This window comes from Gobio gobio (genome assembly GCF_949357685.1).
Source record: "Gobio gobio genome assembly, chromosome: 20".
Lineage (NCBI taxonomy): Eukaryota > Metazoa > Chordata > Actinopteri > Cypriniformes > Gobionidae > Gobio > Gobio gobio.
This window is the reverse complement of record NC_137113.1, coordinates 43,460,348-43,481,745: the sequence shown is the minus strand read 5'-3', so window position 1 is coordinate 43,481,745 and position 21,398 is coordinate 43,460,348. Positions and strand designations below refer to the sequence as shown.

The 21,398-nt window shown below is 39.8% G+C and overlaps 1 protein-coding gene across 1 annotated transcript in view; it reads left to right on the top strand.

Moving 5' to 3' along the window:
* LOC307116985 (integrin alpha-X-like) overlaps positions 1-19,929 on the top strand; it is a 29,282-nt gene extending 9,353 nt beyond the window's left edge. The window contains exons 13-30 of the mRNA XM_079801616.1: positions 5,464-5,607; positions 5,693-5,896; positions 6,074-6,207; positions 6,298-6,443; positions 6,589-6,737; positions 8,060-8,188; positions 8,284-8,357; positions 8,469-8,610; positions 10,138-10,236; positions 12,086-12,165; positions 12,322-12,408; positions 12,505-12,583; positions 15,881-15,976; positions 16,101-16,187; positions 16,290-16,400; positions 17,164-17,277; positions 18,735-18,845; positions 18,938-19,929. Of these exons, the coding sequence (XP_079657742.1) occupies positions 5,464-5,607; positions 5,693-5,896; positions 6,074-6,207; positions 6,298-6,443; positions 6,589-6,737; positions 8,060-8,188; positions 8,284-8,357; positions 8,469-8,610; positions 10,138-10,236; positions 12,086-12,165; positions 12,322-12,408; positions 12,505-12,583; positions 15,881-15,976; positions 16,101-16,187; positions 16,290-16,400; positions 17,164-17,277; positions 18,735-18,845; positions 18,938-19,021 (2,070 nt within the window). The 3' untranslated portion in view covers positions 19,022-19,929. The remainder of the gene's footprint in view (positions 1-5,463; positions 5,608-5,692; positions 5,897-6,073; positions 6,208-6,297; positions 6,444-6,588; positions 6,738-8,059; positions 8,189-8,283; positions 8,358-8,468; positions 8,611-10,137; positions 10,237-12,085; positions 12,166-12,321; positions 12,409-12,504; positions 12,584-15,880; positions 15,977-16,100; positions 16,188-16,289; positions 16,401-17,163; positions 17,278-18,734; positions 18,846-18,937) is intronic.
* Positions 19,930-21,398: the final 1,469 nt, after the last annotated feature.

Sequence of the window (21,398 nt, the reverse complement as noted above, 5' to 3'; positions counted from 1 at the left end):
AACTAATATCCACCTCAATTAAATGCTTACGTTTTTTATGCACATCTTGGCGCTTACATCCAGCAATTTTTTTCATGCAATATCCCAAAATGTACATACAAATATTTTCACTATACAATAACTGTGCAATAAGTAAGATATTGCAGTGGTGCTAGAGTAAAATCACCTCTCTATGAATGAAAATAGGCACTTACTGTATTATACAGTTTTTGTCTGAAAATTACTAGCATTTTACTGTTTAAAGATGATGTCTGAACAGGACCTGTTGAAAATGTTTTGATGTTTGTGTGAACAAACCTGTATAATTACCAGTATTAGCATGTACAAATCCAGAACCGGCTGATGTCGAAATTGCGCTTTGGACCATTTGTAAAGTTTAGGCATGAAATTATGATGAAATTATGCATGTGACTAAAAGTGTTATCAACTTGGAAAAATTGTGAAACTAAAGAAAAAATTGCATATTTTTTCAACCTTTGCTCACATAATGGCATAACCATATTATGACCGTTCACTTGGTCTGAAGAGTTTAATGTTAAGAATTTGGTAAATTTCTATATTTATATACATATAATGTGAAAGCTGTGTTCCTGCAGCAGAGGGAATTGTATCTTAAAGGTAAAAAGATGAAACAGCAGATCCAGTTCATTTACTGGAAAATGCAATTTGGCAAATTACAGTAAAAAACAAATGAACACCATCTTAGCTGGAGGAGGACTAGTCACACACTAACCAGTTCACTGGTAGGGCAAAAGCAAACTCATTAATCGAAACTGACTGGCAAAACTTAATTAAACTTGTGTAGTAGGGTCATTCCTGGGATTCGGTAATATTTCAGTCCCCTAGATTTTTGAAAGTGGTGGTTCACCAAAATTAAATGTTAAAAGCTTTTCACAATACTTTGGTATGTCCTTTATAATGAATACAAATAATTATTGCATTTAAATAATTTTTATCATTAAAAAAAATCTTATTTATGTCTTACAGCAAGCATTTTGTCATGTCCCTGAGGTTCTTCGCTGAATTTGTACTTGGAAAATAATTAATAAAATATGCACAGTGTCTATAATTTTCAGCAATAATGCAAGTATTTATTTGTGTTCTTTGCTTTTGAAAAGAAAAAAATTAAAAAAATGCAAGATATTTGATAAAAAACAACTTATAAAGTTACGTCCCTCAGTCTGAACTCAACCCCGTCACGCCAACCATTCTCCGCCCATAATAATTTAGACTCCACCCATATGTGACATCATTCACAGGAAGTTGCATCATTCCGCTCTCTTTAACAGCATGGTGCAGAAGAAGGTGAGTGATATCACTCTTTTTATTCATTTTTTTAGGTGTTTTATAGCCAGGGAGGGTACTGTCAAGCTTAACAACTCAACCCCATCACATACATTTAAGATGGAAAATGATGACTTTTCAAAATTTTATTTTAATCCATAAAAATCTAAAATATACTTATTTAATTGGCTGCCATGTGGCCCACTCTTCTACACCACATTGAGAGCAGTGGCCATTTTGAGCAAAAAAACTCAACCCCATCACACTCAACCCCGTCACATTTGTCATTGTTTCGGGGTTGTAAACTTTGTGACAGGGTTGAGTTATTCACTTAATTTAATCAATTATTTCAATTTAAAAATGTAATTTCAATAAATATATTATTACCAAAATCATAACTCATATTTTTGTTATAGATAAAATATTTGATGTAATGTTTCCACTTAAACTTCAACGGGCATCCTAGTCAGAAATGGCACCCACATCAACAGCAGACAGGCAAAGGCAGTTTCGTGCACGCAGAGATGCTGACCCAGAAAAAAGCTGGGGCTGGATGCCATGGTGCAGACGTGGCCGAGGCTGCGTCTGTACGCTTTCCCCCGATCGCTCTCCTGTAGAGGGTCCGTCAACAAGGGGTCAGCCTGCTCTTGGTGGCACCTCGTTGGCCGACTCTAGTTTGGTTTTCGGACATCATAGCTCTGCTGGCGGATCCCCCGTGGCAGGTCCCTCTCAGGAGGGATCTTCTATCTCAGGCGGGGGGCACGATATTTCACCCCCGGCCAGATATTTGGAACCTGTGTGTCTGGCCCCTGATACCTAGAGGCCGGCCTGTCGGCAGATGTGATTGAGACCTTGCTCAGCTCCAGGGCTCCGTCTGCAAGGAGACTTAAATGGAATGTTTTCTGCGTTTGGTGTAGATAGCGTGAGGTGGGCCCAGTTAACCCTCAGAGCCCGACGGCATCGCCCACGACGTCACACGGCACCTCCGATAAATATCTATATTATTTCATGAAACTTTTATCGATTTTCTTACCGTTTTTTCCAGCAGAAAGCTAACAAGCTAGCCATCACGGTGGTGTCTTTGTAGCCTACAGAAGGTTTTCTATCCAGCCTGGAACATGTGCATCTTTTTGGAGTTGTTCAGCAATAAATCAAAACGCTTACATCCAAGATATATCCACTTGATGTCCAAAATTTATAAATTTTCCGTCATTTTTGCCGCTTGCGCGATGCTAGCTGCCATTTTGGATGAGGGTTTGACCAATGACAGGCTGATCCGTCATCCACGTTGGTGTGCGTCATTAAGCATGAACCACAGCTCTGTTATTGTGGAGAGAGAGAGACGCACGGCTAGTGTTGAGGAGAGAGAGAGAGACGCGCTGCAGTTTTTAGTAGTTTTGTGGAGAAAGTTTGAGGAAAAAGTTTGAGGAGAAAGTTTGAGGAGAAGTTCCTGATAGGAACTGTTTTGAGGCTTGGCACCAGTAAATATCCAAAATCCAAAGAGGCCAAAAGCGCCTGGACTTTTTTTGGAAAAATGTAAATAGTTTTGGTTCTGTATAAGTTATCATGTTTATTCCTGAGTTCCAGGACTCTAAAGACTTGAACAAACTGTTTTCCAGAGGAAATATGCTTAGCTTTTATTTATTTGTGTGTGTTTTCAATAAATATTTGAGTGATTCAATTTCCGTTTTATGTTTTCATTTGTCTTTATGGTCCCATAACTTATTTTACATTCAGGTGACATCAATGCAACACAAATATACTGACAGAGCAACTTGTCTTGAAAAAAAAGAGGTGTGTCAATTGTCTGTGCACAACAGGGTTGATGTTTTACAAGCTTTTTTAGTAAATAACACCAGGCGGAAAATTAATTGTAAAAATACCCTTAGGTCTTAAAGGGTTAAATGCCCGGTGGCTTCAGTGCTGGAGTTCCTCCAAAATCGCTTCTTTGCGGGTCTAACCCCGTCCACACTCAAGGTGTACGTTGCTGCCATTGGGGCTTTCCACACTCCTGTGAGTGATGGGCCTTTGGGTAGGCACCATCTGGTTGTACGGTTCCTCTGTGGGGCTCGGAGGATGAGGCCTGCGGCTCGTTCTGGCGGTGGTACTTGAAGGTTCGGCTGAGGCCCCCTTTGAGCCACTGGAGTCGGCTGAGGCAAAGAACCAGACCCTTAAGGTGGCCTTTATCCTGGCTATCACTTCTCTGAGGAGAGTGGGGGACCTCCAGGCCTTGGCGTTGACGCTGACTTGCCTGGAGTTTGCCCCTGGCGGAGTTAAGGCCATCTTGCATCCTAAGCCGGGCTACGTGCCCAAGATGCCATTTAGTGTGGCCAGGTCATTGGTTCTTCAGGCTTTCCATCCTCCACCTCATGTGACAGAGGAAGAAGGGAGACTTCACCTGCTCTGCCTGGTTAGAGCTCTTAAAATATATTTGGAGATGTCTGCGCAGTGGAGGAAATCAGAACAGCTGTTAGTGAGCTTTGGTTCACCCAAGAAAGGGCTGCCTGCTTCGACTCAGACAATCAGTAACTGGATTGTCCAGGCTATAGCCACGGCTTATCAGGTGCGCAATTTGCCTTCACCGATGGCCGTGAGAGCTCATTCCACCAGGGACATGGCCTCCTCAGTGGCCCTCCTTTCTGGAGTCCCGATGCAGGAGATCTGCGAGGCGGCTGGGTGGGCCACCTCGCACACTTTCATTAGATTTTACAGCTTGCATCTCCCTGCGACGCCCGGCGCTAGGATGCTCCAGTCCTAGTTGTGCCTGGTCTCCAGCTTCACACTAGGGCAGGCGTGACCCTCGGTGTGGCCTAGTGGGTACTCGTTCCCCGAATTCGTCGTTCCGACGCAGTGCGAGTTCCCTCGAAAGGGAACGGCTCGGGTTATGTCTATAACCCTTGTTCCCTGAGTCTCGTCGCCACACTTCGTCACGCCTGGAGCGCATGCTTCATCGCGATAACTGACATTACTATGCGCCGGCCCCCCTTATGTAGCTTCCGGGTATGCCGTCACATACTACGTCATGACGCAACATCAATCAGGATTGGAATAGTTTCATTCATACTTCAGACACGCTATTGCTAAGGGAGCGTCCCCAAATTCGTCGGAACGACGCAGTGCTCATTCCCTTTCTCAGGGAACAAGGGTTATAGTCATAACCCGAGCCGTTTTCTTTGTTTAAATTCTCACTGCAGTTCAGATAATAAAGTAAAAACTAAATATGACTGTCTTTATTACATGGTTGCCTAAAATTAAATAGTGTTTTGTTTGAGTCTCAAAGAGGGATTTTCGCATTAAACATATACAAATTAAAAGTAGGCCAGTGTGTCCTTTCAACCCTGTTACAGTATTCAACCCCATCACAGCATTCTCAACCCTGTCACATTAATATTTTTGGAAAATAAAATAAGGAAGACAATTAAAAATTAAAGCATTTCTTGCTGATTACCACCCGACATGTTAAGGGCTAACACAGTAAAATTGTGGTTTTAGTGAAACATCTAAATTAATTTTTTCTTACTAAAATAAAGAGACCACGGACAAACAATTTGGTTATTTGTAACTTCCATCACATACAAATGTGAAAATGATCATAAATGTTACATTTGAAGTCATTGAATTGGTATGAGGGACACATGAGCAGTAGGTAGATGATGATTTTATAACAAGTTTTGTGTAAAATCCTGTTTAAACTAATTCAATTTTGTCCGTTACGGGGTTGAGAATAAAATGTGTACACATCTGAAAAAAACTCAAAATAATAAAAAGTCTTTAATGCCTGAGATGGGAAAATATGATTTTTTGAAGGTTTGATATGTGCCTAGTAATGTGGGGTATTTAGAAATTGAATCATATGTAGTTCAAAAATTAAAAAAGTGCAAGTTAAAATATTACCGAATCCCAGGAATGACCCAGTAACATTTGTTGTTATCCGAAGAAGCAAAGCTAATATTTAATATGCAAATATTTTGCTGCAGCTTCCAGGATCTTTAGGGATGGTGCAGTTGTTAGTGACAGCACAGAGTTGTAGCCTGGTATCTCAGCATTACATATACAAAATACATACAACCAATTGTTGATGAAGTTACAACAAGAAGGCTCAAAACACAATGTAGAGTAGCATGTTAGTATCAGTAGGGAGTATAGATTATTTTAATGTACAAACTTCTCTTTTCTCAGCCTCAGATTGGCTCATATTTTGGAGCTGAGGTGTGTGTGGTGGATTTGAACCGGGACTCCAATACAGACCTACTTTTGATATCGGCACCAACGTACATAGAGTCTGACCGGGAGGGTAAAGTGTTTGTTTACAAAATGCGTCAGGTCAGTGATTTTATCAGGTAATAGTGAATAAAGGTACATTTGTGTCTGTTTAACCCTGTTTCTCCTCTCTGTTATATCTTCATAGGCAAACTTTGAATACGCTTCGTATACACTGGAGGGCATGGCAGGTCAGAGGGGTCGGTTTGGCTCTTCTCTGGCCAGTCCAGCAGATCTGAATGGTGATGGTTTCATGGATGTGCTGATTGGAGCTCCTTTAGAGGAGGATGGACAGGGCAGCATCTACATCTTCAATGGGATAGATGGAGGGATCTTTTCAAAATACTCACAGGTGAAAAATATGTGGGTTGGTGGCAGTTTAAAGGGATAATTCACATAAAAATAATTCTGTCATAATTTATTCACCCTCATGGTTCGCCTTTCTTGAATGATTTTTCCTTGACTCACTTCTCTAATACTGTATTCTAATATTTTCGTTATCTCGCTCATTCCCTCTTAAATGAAACAGAGGATTGCTGGATCATCTGTGCGAGCAGGTTTGCAGTTTTTTGGGATTTCATTGAGTCAGTCTTCTCTAGACCAGAGTCAAGACAACCTTCCTGACATTGCTGTAGGGTCCAAGGGAGCAGTTCTGCTTCTCAGGTCTGTTTTCTTCTATAAAGAACTAAAAATATATACAAATACTGTGTTTCAGCCATAATCATTCATATGTGTTATATGTGGATCGTTCAGGTCCAGACCCATCATGCTCTTGGAAACCAAAGTAACTTACAACCCAACCAAAATACCAACCGGTGACCAAACAGACTGCACAAAGCCACTGCAAAATAACCTGACTGTGTGCTTCACCATGAGCCAATACCAACATAGCATAACAGGTTTATTCATAATATAATTACATAGTTTGTGTTCTTACATCACATATGTTCATATTCTGCTCTGGGTTTGTAATATTCTGGTGTGCTCTTGAAATCTGGTTGCATTGCTAATATTTTTGGACATTTATGATCAAACCCTTGTTAGGTTTGGCTGCAAATATTAATTACACCATAATGCTGGATGCCAAGCGACATAAATATCGAGCAAACTTCCCAACCAAAAAACGGCTCCTCAGTGATGGGATGAAAATTGAGTTGCAGATAGGATGCAAAAGTCATTCATTTTTTATAGAGGTAAGCATCAGATGCCAGTTTTGTTTTGCATTTGTGAGTAGATTTTCAGTGAATCTGATGAATCTAGGCTAAAATTTGGAAATAAATGGTAATTTCTTTTTTACATACTTAGAAACCAGGCATTCAAACTTCATTAATTATCTTTGTTTCATACATTTCTTATAATGTAACTTGTTTTGTGCTAGCAGTTTAGTCACAAAGGGTCTTCTGTTGCTATTCCAAATAAAAACATTTAAACACAACACAAACTATTTACACAGCGGCATGTAAATTAACCTGATATGAATATTCTGATCTATTATGACCTCTGAGCTGCAAAGCTGCCAGAATAATAATAATAATACGCTGTTTGTTAATTGGCCAGAGGAGAACTGGCACCCCGACTGAGCCTGGTTTCTCCCAAGGTTTATTTTTCTCCATTAGGTCACCTAATGGGGTTTTGGTTTCCTTGCCACTGTTGCCTCTGGCTTGGCGTGCTCAGTTGGGGACACTAAATTTTTCAACTAAATTTTTCAACTAAACATCGAAATAAATCTAAATAATAAACTAAATTAACCATTTAAACTAAATTACTGATCGAATTATTGATCTAAAGCCCACACTGTCACTGTATGATAATTGAAATGAACTGATAACATCAGCGTTTTTTCCAGAATGGCTATACAGCTGAATAAAATTATGCTGCATTAGTTTCCTGTTTAACACTGTAAAGCTGCTTTGAAACAATCTACATTGTTAAAAGCGCTATATAAATAAAGTTGACTTGACTTGAAGAAAAAAACAACAACTATATAGCCAATGATCTATATATCGTTTACTTAACTGTGATAATGTTAGAGTCACTCAGGCAGGAAGGCAAGGACAGGCAAATACGTGACTCAAACGACGTTTACTGAAGAGGGTTAAGCAATACAGGCCAGTACTAACACAAGGCATAACGGACTTCGCATAACTGTGCCCAGACAAGGAGTGAGTGAACAAGAGGAACTTAAATACAAACACAGAAGACTGAACAAACGAAGGGCACAGGTGATACAGATGAAGATAACTAAACACAGCTGAACAGAACTAGACTAACGTGGGTAACCAAGGAAACAGATGAGTGGCGGGAAAACTGAACAAAGGAACATGTGACAAATGCAAAAACACAAACGAGACAGACTAGACTTGTGACAGATAAATGTTGAGTTTAATATTATACAAAACATTTTAAGAAATATGATGGGGGCATAACACTAATTAAATGTATAACAAGAGTGACCCAAGTATAATCGTAGAGCGTTGTGTTATTAACTTGTCTAATTATTTCTCGTTTCCATAAGGCTTGTTCAGAAGATGCTCTGAACCCGTTGTCCAATCAGTTAAATTTCACATTTGAGGGTCTTTCATCAGGAAGTATGCAAACCAGACCAATACTGCATCCAGAGATAAAGACCTCCACAGACCATAATGTAAGAGTTCATCTGTGTAAAGAGCAGAAATTAGCAGAACTTAATCACATATGAACAATTCATGAATTTGTCTGTGCCCTCACTTTGTTTTACAGCTAGATTTCGAGATAAACTGTGGATCTGACAATGTATGTGTTGACAACCTCCGAATTGATTTCAATTTCTCTGGGTGAGCAAACCATGTGCTCTATTACTGAACTGAAAAAGAAATTAATAATTCCAAACCATCTTGATGCTTATGAAAGTGTTTACATATCTGTCTTTGGTTTTTGTGTTCCAGAGCTACAAACATAGAGGTTGGGATAATGCAGGAGATCAACGTGACAGTGTTTGTAGAGAACAGAGGAGAAAACTCATACAACACTCTCTTCACCCTCGAATACCCCTTAGGACTTTCCTACAGGAGAATCACATCTAAACAGGTAAACACAGGCACATATGCTGAAATTGATAGTTAATTAAGATAACAATGCTATTTCTAAAGGTTATAGCGGCTAGACATCATAATTTCCCAGCTGAGTCTGCGATTTAAAAAGCAAAATAATCCGTTCTCGGAATCCACGGCATTTGTTGTTATTGTGAGTGTACACAAATACAAGTAGACAGTTAGACAGTAGACAGTAGACAGAATTTCTCTGTATGGCTAAAAATGACGGAGTAGGCTATTTGGAGTTGTTTCCGCTGTCATAAAGGAAAAAAAATGCACTGGCGCCTTCGTTGGAAAGAGGGTTAAATAAAACGTAGCCTATTTAGTTTCATAGTTAGGCTATGTTTAAATATTAGCCTATGAAATTATTAGTGGGCAGCATGAGTAAGCTACATTATAGGATGCGCAATATGTCTGGAGACATGGGGTCAGACATAATTTTGACAATTGAGTTTTGTTTTGTATAAATTGTATTTTAATTTTGATCTATATTTCATGAAGTAATTGCTGTTATATTTAATAAACAAGAAGCAAACCAAGATTGTCAGAAATGGATTGACGTGCGGCCTGTTTCCACGGCCTCTGAGTAAGGCTGAAATTTATAGCATCTTTCTGTTTTTAATACATTCCTTGAATATGTCTTAAATTACAGTAGGCCTATAGTTATGATATTTGTGGCTGCACCGGGTTCGTCATTACTAGGTTAAAGATAGGCTACGAGGCGAATCATGAGTGGTCCATAAATATCTATAAATATATCTTCCATGTAGCTTACTTGGGGGGCGGGGTTAGGGGGGCCCATACAATTTATTTTGCATATGGGCCCGGGACTGACTTGCTACGCCACTGATGTGATTTCTTTACTTGCTTTTTACATGTACAGGCATAACTGACTGTGTTTATGTGAACTCTCCTTTTTTTGACATAACCTTGTGTGTATTTGACAGTTTAAGCGTAATAAGACGTGAAAAAGAACTTAGTTTAATGCTCACGGGACTGTCGTGCGTGCTTCGGATGTGTGCACTCAGAAAATCATATACGTTTAGACTGAAATGGCTTTAAATGCATGCAGACAATAAACTTTAATGATGAACTGCAATGTCATGTGAGCGTGACCGTGATAGAGATGATGATCAAAACCAAACAGATGTTTACGTTTTTGGCAGAGTATCCGAGGCCTGTAGGCCTACAGGCTCCGCCCTCTTCTGGATAGGGGGCGGGGAGAAACAGTAATTTGCATTTAAAGATACATGCACGTTTTTCCTTCCACTCAAAAATGGCCATTTACAACATATAAGAAATGATCTGTGGTGTATTTTGAGTTATTTTGTTTCACAGGCACATTCTGGGGACACCTGAGACTTATATTTCATCTTGTAAAAAGGGGTATAATAGGTCCCCTTTAACAAATATTTTCAAGCTATGTAACAAATGCAATGTTTGTTAGACGCATATTTTATATGTTTGTGTGTGTGTGTGTGTGTGTGTGTTGAAATATATGATACACGTTATGTATGAGCAGGGCAGAGTGGAGTGTGAATCTCAGGATGCTGAGCAAGGAGTTAAACTGGGAGTAACCATCTGCCAAATCAGTAAACCCATCCTCAAAGGAAACACGCAGGTCAATAATCACACCCCTGACACAAATGTTTGCTCATGTGGAGGAATGCATGTTAATGTTAAACTGATAATCATTATTTTGCTCAAAAATTATTAATCACGATTGTTCTCATTTGGGACATTTCTTTTTAATTTCTTTTTAATTATTGCACTTTCAGGTGAGCACAAATCAATATAATGTCATAGACAGGGTTTATTTTATAGTCGAGATTCATGTTTAGATTTATTACAATTAGTCCCCAAGAAGGTTTGCTCACAGATTTAGCCACTGATGGGCAGTATGATACTTAGTTTGATAATTTGAGCAGAATATCACAATGGAGATAGCTGAACTCCATCATGCATTATATTGCCAAAAGTATTGGGACACCACTCCAAATCATTGAATTCAGGTGTTCCAATCACTTCCATTTTTGAAAGAATGGGTCGCTCTCAGGAGTCCATTTGTGAAATTTTCTCACTACTAAATATACCACGGTCAACTGTTAGTGGTATTCTAACAAAGTGAAAGCAATTGGGAACAACAGCAACAAGTGGTAGGCCACGTAAAATCGCACTGCGCAGAAGTCGCCAACTTTCTGCAAAGTCAATAGCTACAGACGTCCAAACTTTGTGTGGCCTTCAGATTAGCTCAAGAACAGTGCGTAGAGAGCTTCATGGATTGGGTTTCCATGGCCGAGCAGCTCATCCAAGCTTTACATCACCAAGTGCAATGCAAAGCCTTGGATGCAGTGGTGTAAAGCACGCCACCACTGGACTCTATATGAGTGGAGACGTGTTCTCTGGAGTGACCAATCACGCTTTTCTGTCTGGCAATCTGATGGACGAGTCTGGGTTTGGCGGTTGCCAGGAGAACGGTACTTGCCTGACTGCATTGTGCCAAGTGTAAAGTTTGGTGGAGGGGGATTATGATGTGGGGTTGTTTTTCAGGGGTTGAGCTTGGTCCCTTAGTTCCAGTGAAAGGAACTCTTAGTGCTTCAGCATACCAAGTCATTTTGGACAATTTTATGCTTCCAACTTTGTGGGAACAGTTTGGGAATGGCCCCTTTCTGTTCCAACATGACTGCGCACCAGCACACAAAACGTCGGTCCATAAAGACATGGATGAGCGAGTTTGGTGTGGAGGAACTTGACTGGCCTGCACAGAGTCCTGACCTCAACCCGATGGAACACCTTTGGGATGAATTAGAGTGGAGACTGCGAGCCAGGCCTTCTCGTCCAACATCAGTGCATGACCTCACAAATGCGCTTCTAGAAGAATGGTCAAACATTCCCATAAACACTCCTAAACCTTGTGGAAAGCCTTCCCAGAAGAGTTGAAACCGTTAGGGTGGGCTAACTCCATATTAAACCCTATGGATTAAGAATGGGGTGCATGTAAAGGCAGGCGTCCCAAAACTTTTGGCAATATAGTGTATATGTTTGCCTGTATTTTCAAACCACTTGTTGGATAATTTATTAATTTATCGAAAGCTCTGATTGGGGGATTTAAACTCTTGACATCTGGCAACCCCATGCATGAAAGCTTGTGGAGGCTTGTTACTGATACAAGATAATGGAAATGTAAAAAAAAAAACTTTTCAGGAAAAATATCCAGCGGGTCAATACTGCAACGAGTATGCTTAATTTATCTAGAAAAGCAGAAATCGTGATCATGATTAAAATACTAGTAATTGTCCAGCTCCTCTCAAATGCATATATACGTTAATTTACTGCCTTTTAAACTCAAAGCAGTTAACAAACACTCTTATCCAGAGCAACTTTCATGGCTGTGTGACTCAACATGTTACATTGACATACTTACAACAACTTAAATTGGTCTTATTCTTTCTTTTTCGTTCAAATTCTAGGTTGTCTTTGAGATTACATACAGTATTAATAAAGAAAGTACCTTCGGCCAAAATGTGACGTTTACTGCTGCGGTAAAGAGGTATGACATCATCTTTGTGTGCTAGAAATTGTTTGAGTGAACTCAAAGCATAAAACAGCCTTTGACCATGAGCTCTAGGAGGCTGCTCTGCTCACATGATCATTTTATCAGAAATATTTAATTGCTATTAATGAATAAAACCTCCATCTCTCATAGTGGGAATGACAAACACTCAAGCGACAGTGAGTTTAACAAACAGAAAACCATTGGTGTCAAATATGCCATATATACTGCCTTGATAAGGTTAGTGCTCTGCTCCGTGTTTGTGTAAAAAATACCACATTTTTCTTTGTCCTATACTGTAATATTGTCATTTTCTTTCTTCATTTTAAATGAAAGGCATGAAAATTCCACCATCCACATTAATTTTACTTCAGGGAAGAGGGATCTTATGAAACCGGTCCAGCAGATAATACAGGTATTGGTTCAAATCAAAATAAAAAAGGTTTTATAGTACACTACAATCTAGTGTTTCAAAAAGGCCGAATTACATTTTAAAGCTGCAGTCTGTAACTTTTTTTGGGTTAAAAATTATCCAAAATTAATTTGAGCAAGTACACAACAAGCCAATATTCAAAACGGTCTCCTTACCGTAGCCCCATTCACAACGGTAAGCTTGTAATAATGTTTTATATGTGGCATCCACAAGAAGCACACAGAGGAAAAGGGGTTAAAATTAGGATATTCGACTACGCCACCCTGGGAATTTCATCCAGAGAATATGACCAGTGCACAGGTTCCCTACTACAGACAAGGAGAATGGAGACACCGGTATTTGATACAAAAGTACAAAAATTCATTATGATTCATCCGAATAAAATCTGATGCACAATCACTCAATTGCAGTGTTAAAAGGACAGAAGCTGCGGCCTCGTTCAAGGAGTACCCGGCAAAAGACAGACACGCTCCTTTCACATGCACTGCACGCTCACATCACACGGGCCCCAGTGAAAATGATCAGTCACGGCCAAGCGGCAACCTCCCGCAGTTTCTCTTGAAGCCAATACGAAAGTGCCTCAAACTGCAATTCATCGACTGGCCGCTAGGGACAGAATCCAGAAGGGAGCAGAATCTCATTGAGCCCCATGTTAAAATGGCCAACTTTAGAGCAGAATAAAACATGTTTACAGCCTGGTACAAATTGTGCTTTTGGTCTATACGGCTCATTTTACCCTTCATGACAACTGTGAGGGGGGTGAATTTTTGTATAACTCATTCGTTTGCATTATATAAAGCCTTAAAGTTCTGCATAATTAAGGGCGTGGCCACTTCGAGTGACAGGTGGATAGCCATTTATCTGCTGTCTGTTAGTCATCTTAAGCTCCGCCCACGTCCCGCCTTTTTGCCCATTTTCTGTTATCCGGGAGTGACGCGTCCAAGATGGCAATGGCCATCTCGTCCATACTTTGCACTTCAGAACGGCTCATCAGAATCCTATGGGTGACGTCACGGACACTACGTCCATATTTTTTTACAGTCTATGGTCACGGCACACGGTGTAAACACCACCACCAAGAGCAAGGAAGGGGAAGTCAATTGCCTACGCAAGGCGGCCGCAGCTCCTAAAAATAAACACTCCACACCATACACACAAAAGAAAGAAAAAAACAATTTGAATGTCACAAACAATCAAGCTCAAATTAAAACCAATAAACAAATATGTATTGTTATACACAATTCGCAAATCAACAATTAAATCAAATTAAATAAATCAGGATTTAAACAAATGATTCATGACCACAGTCGAAAACACAAAACCCAATTATGCAAAAAAATAATAAAAAACAAACAACTTAATCTTAATAAACAAGGAAAAACTCAGACCATATAAAGTTATGAGTATGTGAGTATAATAACTCAAGCAGCAGTATCAAAATAACCCAGGACAAAACAGCGGTGCATCACTGCACTGACCAAAATCCTCCTGAAATTCATACAAATGGTTAAGACAATTTAGGTTTCTTTTCTCTTTTACCAGGGGAAATTTAGATTCTGACTTACCATTACATGGCTGTGGGATCAGGTACACAATGAGAAAGAGACATCCTTTTAATAGTTTGCAGTAGTCATTCATACATCACGGACTGAAAGACACAGACGCCTGCACAGCAGCCAGCTGATAACAAACGGGAAAATCCCCAAACCAACGTCTGATGGGAACTCTGTTACAGCAGCAAACCGTTGCTCACTAAATAAACAAACAATTTAGTTACTACATACACGGTGGAGATCGCACTCAAACTACAATCAATCCACTCACCTCAAACAGTCGCAGCAACACGTAAAACCGCAGCGCCATGCCAGGCACGCGAACAAACAGACGAGAACCCACCACAGGTGCGCTCCAACCTAAATGCGGGCGCAACTCCATGACGTCACTGCAATTGCCTATGCAGGCAAATGGGCTTCCAGCTCATCATGCCACATATAATTAGAGAGGTATGGTGGATTTCCGCAGGAAATTCAAGCATGTTTTTGCATCATTACATCAAGTCTGTATACATAAAGAAATAGTCCGGCTAGTAGTAACGCGCGTGAGGAGCATGTATACCGCATGTTCTTCAGCAGATAATTTATAGCCTTTTCTCACAGCAGCTGGAGTTATTAAACTTATGATTTTGATGGCGGGTTGTAAGCCAGAGAGGCCCAAATGACATCATCAGTGTCAAATGGAGATTCACCTGGAGTCAAAAGCAAAAGAGACTGTACTGAAAATGAAATCTACAGGTAACGCTAATAAACATTAAATAGCCTACACGTAGTCACGCAATGCTAATGCTGTTAAAGGAACACGCTGATTTTTTGTGACTTTAACTTATTCACCGTATCCCCCAGAGTTAGATAAGTCCATACATACCATTCTCATCTCCCTGTGTGTCATAACGCTGTCTGACGCACCCACCGCTAGCCTAGCTTAGCACAAAGACTGGAGGTAAACAGCTCCAGCTAGCCTACTGCTCAATTAGTGACAAAATAACGCCTTCATTTTCCTATTTACATGTTGTGATGTGTATAGTTACATCGTGTACTAAGACCGACGGAAAATGAAAAGTTGCAATTTTCTAGACCGATATGGCTAGGAACTATACTCTCATTCCTGCGTAGTAATCAAGGAACTTTGAGCTGTAGGCCTTCCATGAGTGCAGTGGCGCAATGATATTACACAGCAGCTAGGCTAGCTAGGCTAGCGGTGGGTGCGTCAGTACGGATTTATCTATCTCTGGGGGGGGTACGGTGAATAAGCTAAAGTCCCAAAAAGTCGGTGTGTTCCTTTAACATTAACAATGAGAACAAAGTATAACAATAATAATGAATAATTATTGTTATATATACAAAGTTTGATGTTGTATGAGCGATTGTTAGATTTAATCACCGTGATTTATTGTAATGTTCAGATGACATTTTCCGTTGAAAATTCTTGTTTAGGTTATACTCCACAAGGTAGAATCTGTGATTCTGAAGTACAGTATCCACACCAGTGACTGAGAGCAAGCCGCACACACTCCTCAAAACATTAGATTCATCCACGCTGAGGAGCCGTGACGATGCAGAACTCATGTACAGATGATTACTCCGCAAATAACTGCAATTGCAGATTTCAAACAGAGATGGCAGTAAATAGGCAAAACTTACAGACTGCAGCTTTAACATGATAACAACAGAGGAAAACACTCAAATGCCCATAACTCTTCCTTTCTTTCCCCTCCTCTTTCAGGTTCAGAATGACCTCAGAGAATTAACTTTCAAGGTTTTCATCAGAGTACCAGTGAAACTTGGTGATGCTAACATTTGGACTAATTCAAATTCGCAAGTGTGTGAATTTATTTCTTATCTTATTAGCCATGTATAATGTGATCCCATCCTTCACTTATAATTGTCCAGAAACTTGTTTGAAAGGAAAACTTAAAGTTTTCTTTCTTTATTATTTTTTATAGATTTCTGGTTGCAAGAGTGAGAACATGGAGAAGCCTGTTCACACCGATTCTGCGTTGTTGGACGTTATTAAAAAACACCGTGTGGTGGTGAGGACACTGAATTTTGTTTTGTTTTCCCACATTTGATTTCCACAATTAATTTATTGTATATGTTAAACATGCATCATTGAAACCGTGTGTGTGTGTCAGGACTGCTCTGTGGCGGTGTGTGCTGTGTTCAGCTGTGACGTCACTCTCCTGAAGAATGAAAGGAAACTCTTTAACATATTTGGCAATGTGAGCTCTGGATGGATCGAGCAGGTATCTGACTTTTAAAGCAAATTCCTATCACAGAGCAGACCATTTCAACCCATTCTCACTCCCAAGGCGTCAAAATCCGAAGCATGGTCAAGTGCCTTCTGCGTCACAACGAATGACGTAATCGGTCACAAGACACACGAGAGCCAATAACATTTTACAATCAAAGCTGACGTAATGACGCAATTGGTCACGAGACATGCGAGAGCCAATGCAATTTCACTATGAAAACTGACGTAACGGGCGGCAATATTTGAAATTTTATGTGTTCATGATCTTCTGCGGATGGAGACGCTGATCGCTTTTGCGGATTTCCTGCACACAAACCAATCGCTTGGCCTCGGAACACTTGGAATATTTGTACTTTTTTAAGTCGTATCTGCCTGTTATATCTGTGTTTTATATACCACACAAATGGGTAGGTTTAGGGATGGAATGGGGTTGGGTTACATGTTAAAACGTGTCTAGATAGCGTAAAAAGAATTATGCTGGCTGATTAAATTGAGAATCACACTCCAAAATGTCATAATGGCAAAATCATTACCCAATATATGATCATCATGACGATAACGTTCCCAGGCCCAACCCATCTGTGTATGACGCCAAAGGTTTCTCATTGAAATGAATGGAGCTCAGCGCGTCGATATAGTGATGTGGAAAGCACTTGACCATGCTTCAGATTTTGACGCCTTGGGAGTGAGATCGGGTTGTATATTTTCATAATTGTTTGATCGTTTCTTATTGTCATGATCTGTGTGTCTCTTAGACTGGACTCAGAGCTGCAGTTTTTGAGTTGGTCAGTTCAGCGTCTCTGGATTATGACAAGAGCAAATACATTTTCTTTTCCTCGGATTCTCAACACACTGCGCCGTCTCTCCAGGTGATTCAGTGATCGTTCATGTCAAGTCTAATGACTGTAAAAAAAGCCCTCAAAACTTTGCTCTGTTTGAAGGAATCTATAATGGCAGTTTACTGCTTTTATAGCTTTTTTTTTTAGATTTGTTCATTTGATCTGTATTTTATTCTCTTTTATTCAGACCACATATACTTTTGTCTTTTTGCTTCTTGCAAATATATTGACAATTGCGCAACATTCTTTCACACTTATATGATTCCTATGTGTTTGCTTTACTGTGTACAAGTGTGTTTTCAGTGAAGTCAGAAGGGTTTTAATAATAATAATAATAATAATAATAATAATAATAATAGGTTTTATTTATATAGCGCCTTTCAAGAACCCAAGGACACTTTACATTCTATTGACAGATACAGATATAACAACATGAACAGGCAGACAGACAGTGATCATATAACATACGAGACAAAACCAAAACAGTCAGGAATAGTCGGGAAGTCACAATATTTTTGTTTATTAAAAAAATACCACAGAGTCAAAAGTACGTACACTATTGTTCAAAAGTCTGGGGTCTGTAAGTTTGACAGTCTCTTCTGCTCACCAAGCCTGCATTATTTGACCAAAAATACAGCAAACACATTAATATTGTGAAATATTAGATTTTAAAATAAATGTTTTGAATATATTTTAAAATATCAGCATCATTACTCCAGTCTTCGTTGTCATGTGATCCTTCAGAAATCATTCTAATATGATGATTGATGCACTGCTTCATATGTTTTTTTTTTCTCCAGAAATCTTTGATGAATAGAAAGATCAAAAGAACAGCATTTATTTGAAATAGAAATGTTTTTAATGTTATGTCTTTCCTGTCTCTTTTGAACAATTTAATGCATCCTTGCTGAATAAACTAATGAATTGCCTTAAAGGGGCTATATGCGTTTTTCTGAAATTTAAACTCGCGACTGACACCTGTGGCCAAAAAACAGAACTGCTCTCATTTTCTGCTCGCTCTCGCAGCGGTGGTGACGTTACATCCGCAGACAGCGCGGGAAAAGACGACCCGCCAGAAAATAGGAAAAATAGGATACAGGCTTATAGGTGCACCCACTGTGAGCGGACAAGGTGTCAGTATGCTCATCAGGAGATGTTTGAGTCATAAATGGTAAAATAAAAAGGCTATTGTTACGTTTATTTTGGGGGAAAAGTTGCATATAGCCCCTTTAACTCCAGACTTTTGAATGATAGTGAGTGGCATTTAAAAAGAATTACAACAACAGAACAAGAGACAAGGATGTGGATCATACACACACTAAAACAGAGACAAAACAAAATATTGTACATAGTAAAGTTACCCAAATTATAATGTGTTGTTCGACATGGAACATCTGTGTGGGAGGAGGGAGGAGGACTTCCTGTTACAATGAGATCACTTCTGACTGCACTAAAAATTAACTTGCTCACATTTTTCTACTTTGTAGATTAATACTCAAGTGGAGGTGTATGAGAAGGTGAACCTGACCAAAGAGATCATTGGAGGGGTAATAGGAGGACTGCTGCTACTGGCTCTCATCACAGCGGCCCTCTATAAGGTACAGTATATCGCCATCATAAAACCAATCTCTGGCACTTTCACCTGTCTACACAATCAATGTTTTTACTGCATATTTTCTCCCTTTACAAGGCTGGGTTCTTCAAAAGCGAGTACAAGCAGATGTTGCAGGAGGCGCAGGGGGATGCAGGAGGAGAGCCAAACATGCCACAATAATGTGCACCGAAAACAGTCAAAAATACTGATTGTGTTTTGTGGGCTTGAGAATTAAATTAATTTAACACCTCAATACAGCAAAATATTTCAGCCTGATTTAGAACTTAATTAAAATGAAAACCGGACAATTTTGAACTTACTTCAGATCACTTCTCATCATTATCTTATCAGTGAGTGCAATGAGTTACCACAATGAAAGTATTTATAGCATTTCAAATATTTAACTTCCTTCTTTGTTATGAATACTGATAATGGCAGGGTGTAAACTAGCAGAAATATTAGAGGACCTTGTTCTCACATGCACATTGTTTTATGGAAGCTTGTTTCTGCCATGGAATAGAAAGGTAATTGCGACTTTGTATCTCACAATTCTGATGTTTTTTTCTCGCAATTATGAGAAATGGCCACAGTTGTTAGAAAAAAGTGAAAATTGCAAGATATAAACTTGCAATGGGGGAAAAAAGTCTGAATTGCAAGTTAAAAAGTCCAGTTCTGAGAAAAAAAGTCAGCTCTCAATTCTGACGTTTTCTCGCAATTACAAGTTTATATCTCGCAATTTGGACTTTATAACTCATGAATGCAAACTTCTCACAATTCTGATAAAAAAAGTCGCAATTACATTTTATTTAAATTTTTATTCAGTGGTGGAAACAAGCTTCTATAGTTTTCTTATCACGTTCCATTTGTTCTCGGTATATTTTAAAAATGTTTAATGCTTTCTGCTTTATATATTGTTTGTTTTGTTTTGTGTTTTTTTTGCACTATTGGTCTGTTTAAAAATGGCACTTATTGTTGGTAAGGTAAAAATATTAATTAAAAAATTAAATAATTTTGGCACTTATTTTTGTGTCATTATTTATATGCATACCTTAATTTGTGCATGAAATAAAACATTTGAGTATGAAAGCAAGTCTGTGATTCTGTGATTTGAGGTGTTTGTGTGGCAAACCCGACAGATACCTAAAACCTTTTAATGTATTTTTTATTTATTTTTTTTATCAATGAAGAAAGACATTAGAATGTGCAGGAAACTTGGGATAAAGGCTCGAAATAGATGAACACTTAGGCTTGGTTTCACAGACAGGGCTTAGACTAAGCCAGGATTAGGCCTTAGTTCAATTAGGACATTTAAGTAACTTTTATAAACGTGCCCAAGAAAAAAAAACATTACTGGTGTGCATCTTGAGACAAAACAATGCCACTGACATATTTTAAGATTTGTCAGTGCAAGATTATTTCAGTTAAAATAGCTCAAACATGCATTTTAGTCTAGGATTAGCTTAAGCATTGTCTGTGAAACCGGGGGTTAATGTCATAAAACAGAAGCGGATTCAAGTGCGAGTGAAAAATAGAAATTTAATCTTCAGAACACAGTTAGTAGAAACAAGGATGTCAGATGTGTAGGCAGGCTTTGATCCGGGTGACGCAGGGACTCAATGGGTAACCAGATCCGGGAGCTGATCCGCCACGGTGAGAACATCCACACAAACGAACAGGATCCACACGAACAGCAAACACCGGATGAAACGGGAGGAGAACAGGACCACGGAACCACACCAAACGATCTGACAAACACAGGGTAGTTAGCAAGCTAATATGTAGACCAAGTAATCAAGTGCAGCAGGTGGTGGTGATGATCTGATGAACTGGCAATCAGAAACCACGCCTCACACTCCACAAACACAGTGAATTCATGAACCGTGACAGTACCCCCTCCCCTAAGAGCGCCTCCTGGCGCTCCCAGCGGAACTTACCTGTCGATTGAAATCATCGATAAGGGAGTGATCCAGAATGTCCCTCGCAGGAACCCAACTTCTCTCCTCCGGACCGTAACCTTCCCAGTCCACCAGATACTGAAATCCGCGTCCCCTCCTTCTCGAGTCCAGAATACGATTTACAGAATAAGTTGGTTCCCCATCTACGAGTCGCGGCGGTGGGGGAACCGGGACAGGCGGATTAATATGGGAACGAAAAACAGGCTTCAATTTGGACACATGAAAGACGGAATGAATCCTCCTGTACGCAGGAGGCAGTTTGAGGCGGACTGCCACCGGACTAATGATCAGGGAACGGACCAATAAATTCGGGAGCAAGCTTGTTACAAATGGAGCGGAGAGGAATGTTCTTAGATGAAAGCCACACCTTTTGACCAACGACGTAGACCGGAGGTTTAGACCGGTGGCGATCGGCTTGGGCCTTGGTGCGCGCTCTAACTTGGAACAGAGTCTCACGGGCTCTAGTCCAAGTGTGACGGCACCTCTGGACAAAGGTGTGAGCGGAGGGGAGCGCAACTTCGGATTCCAGACTAGGAAAAACAGGTGGCTGGTAGCCTATACTACACTCAAACGGCGAGAGGCCCGTGGATGATACTGGTAAC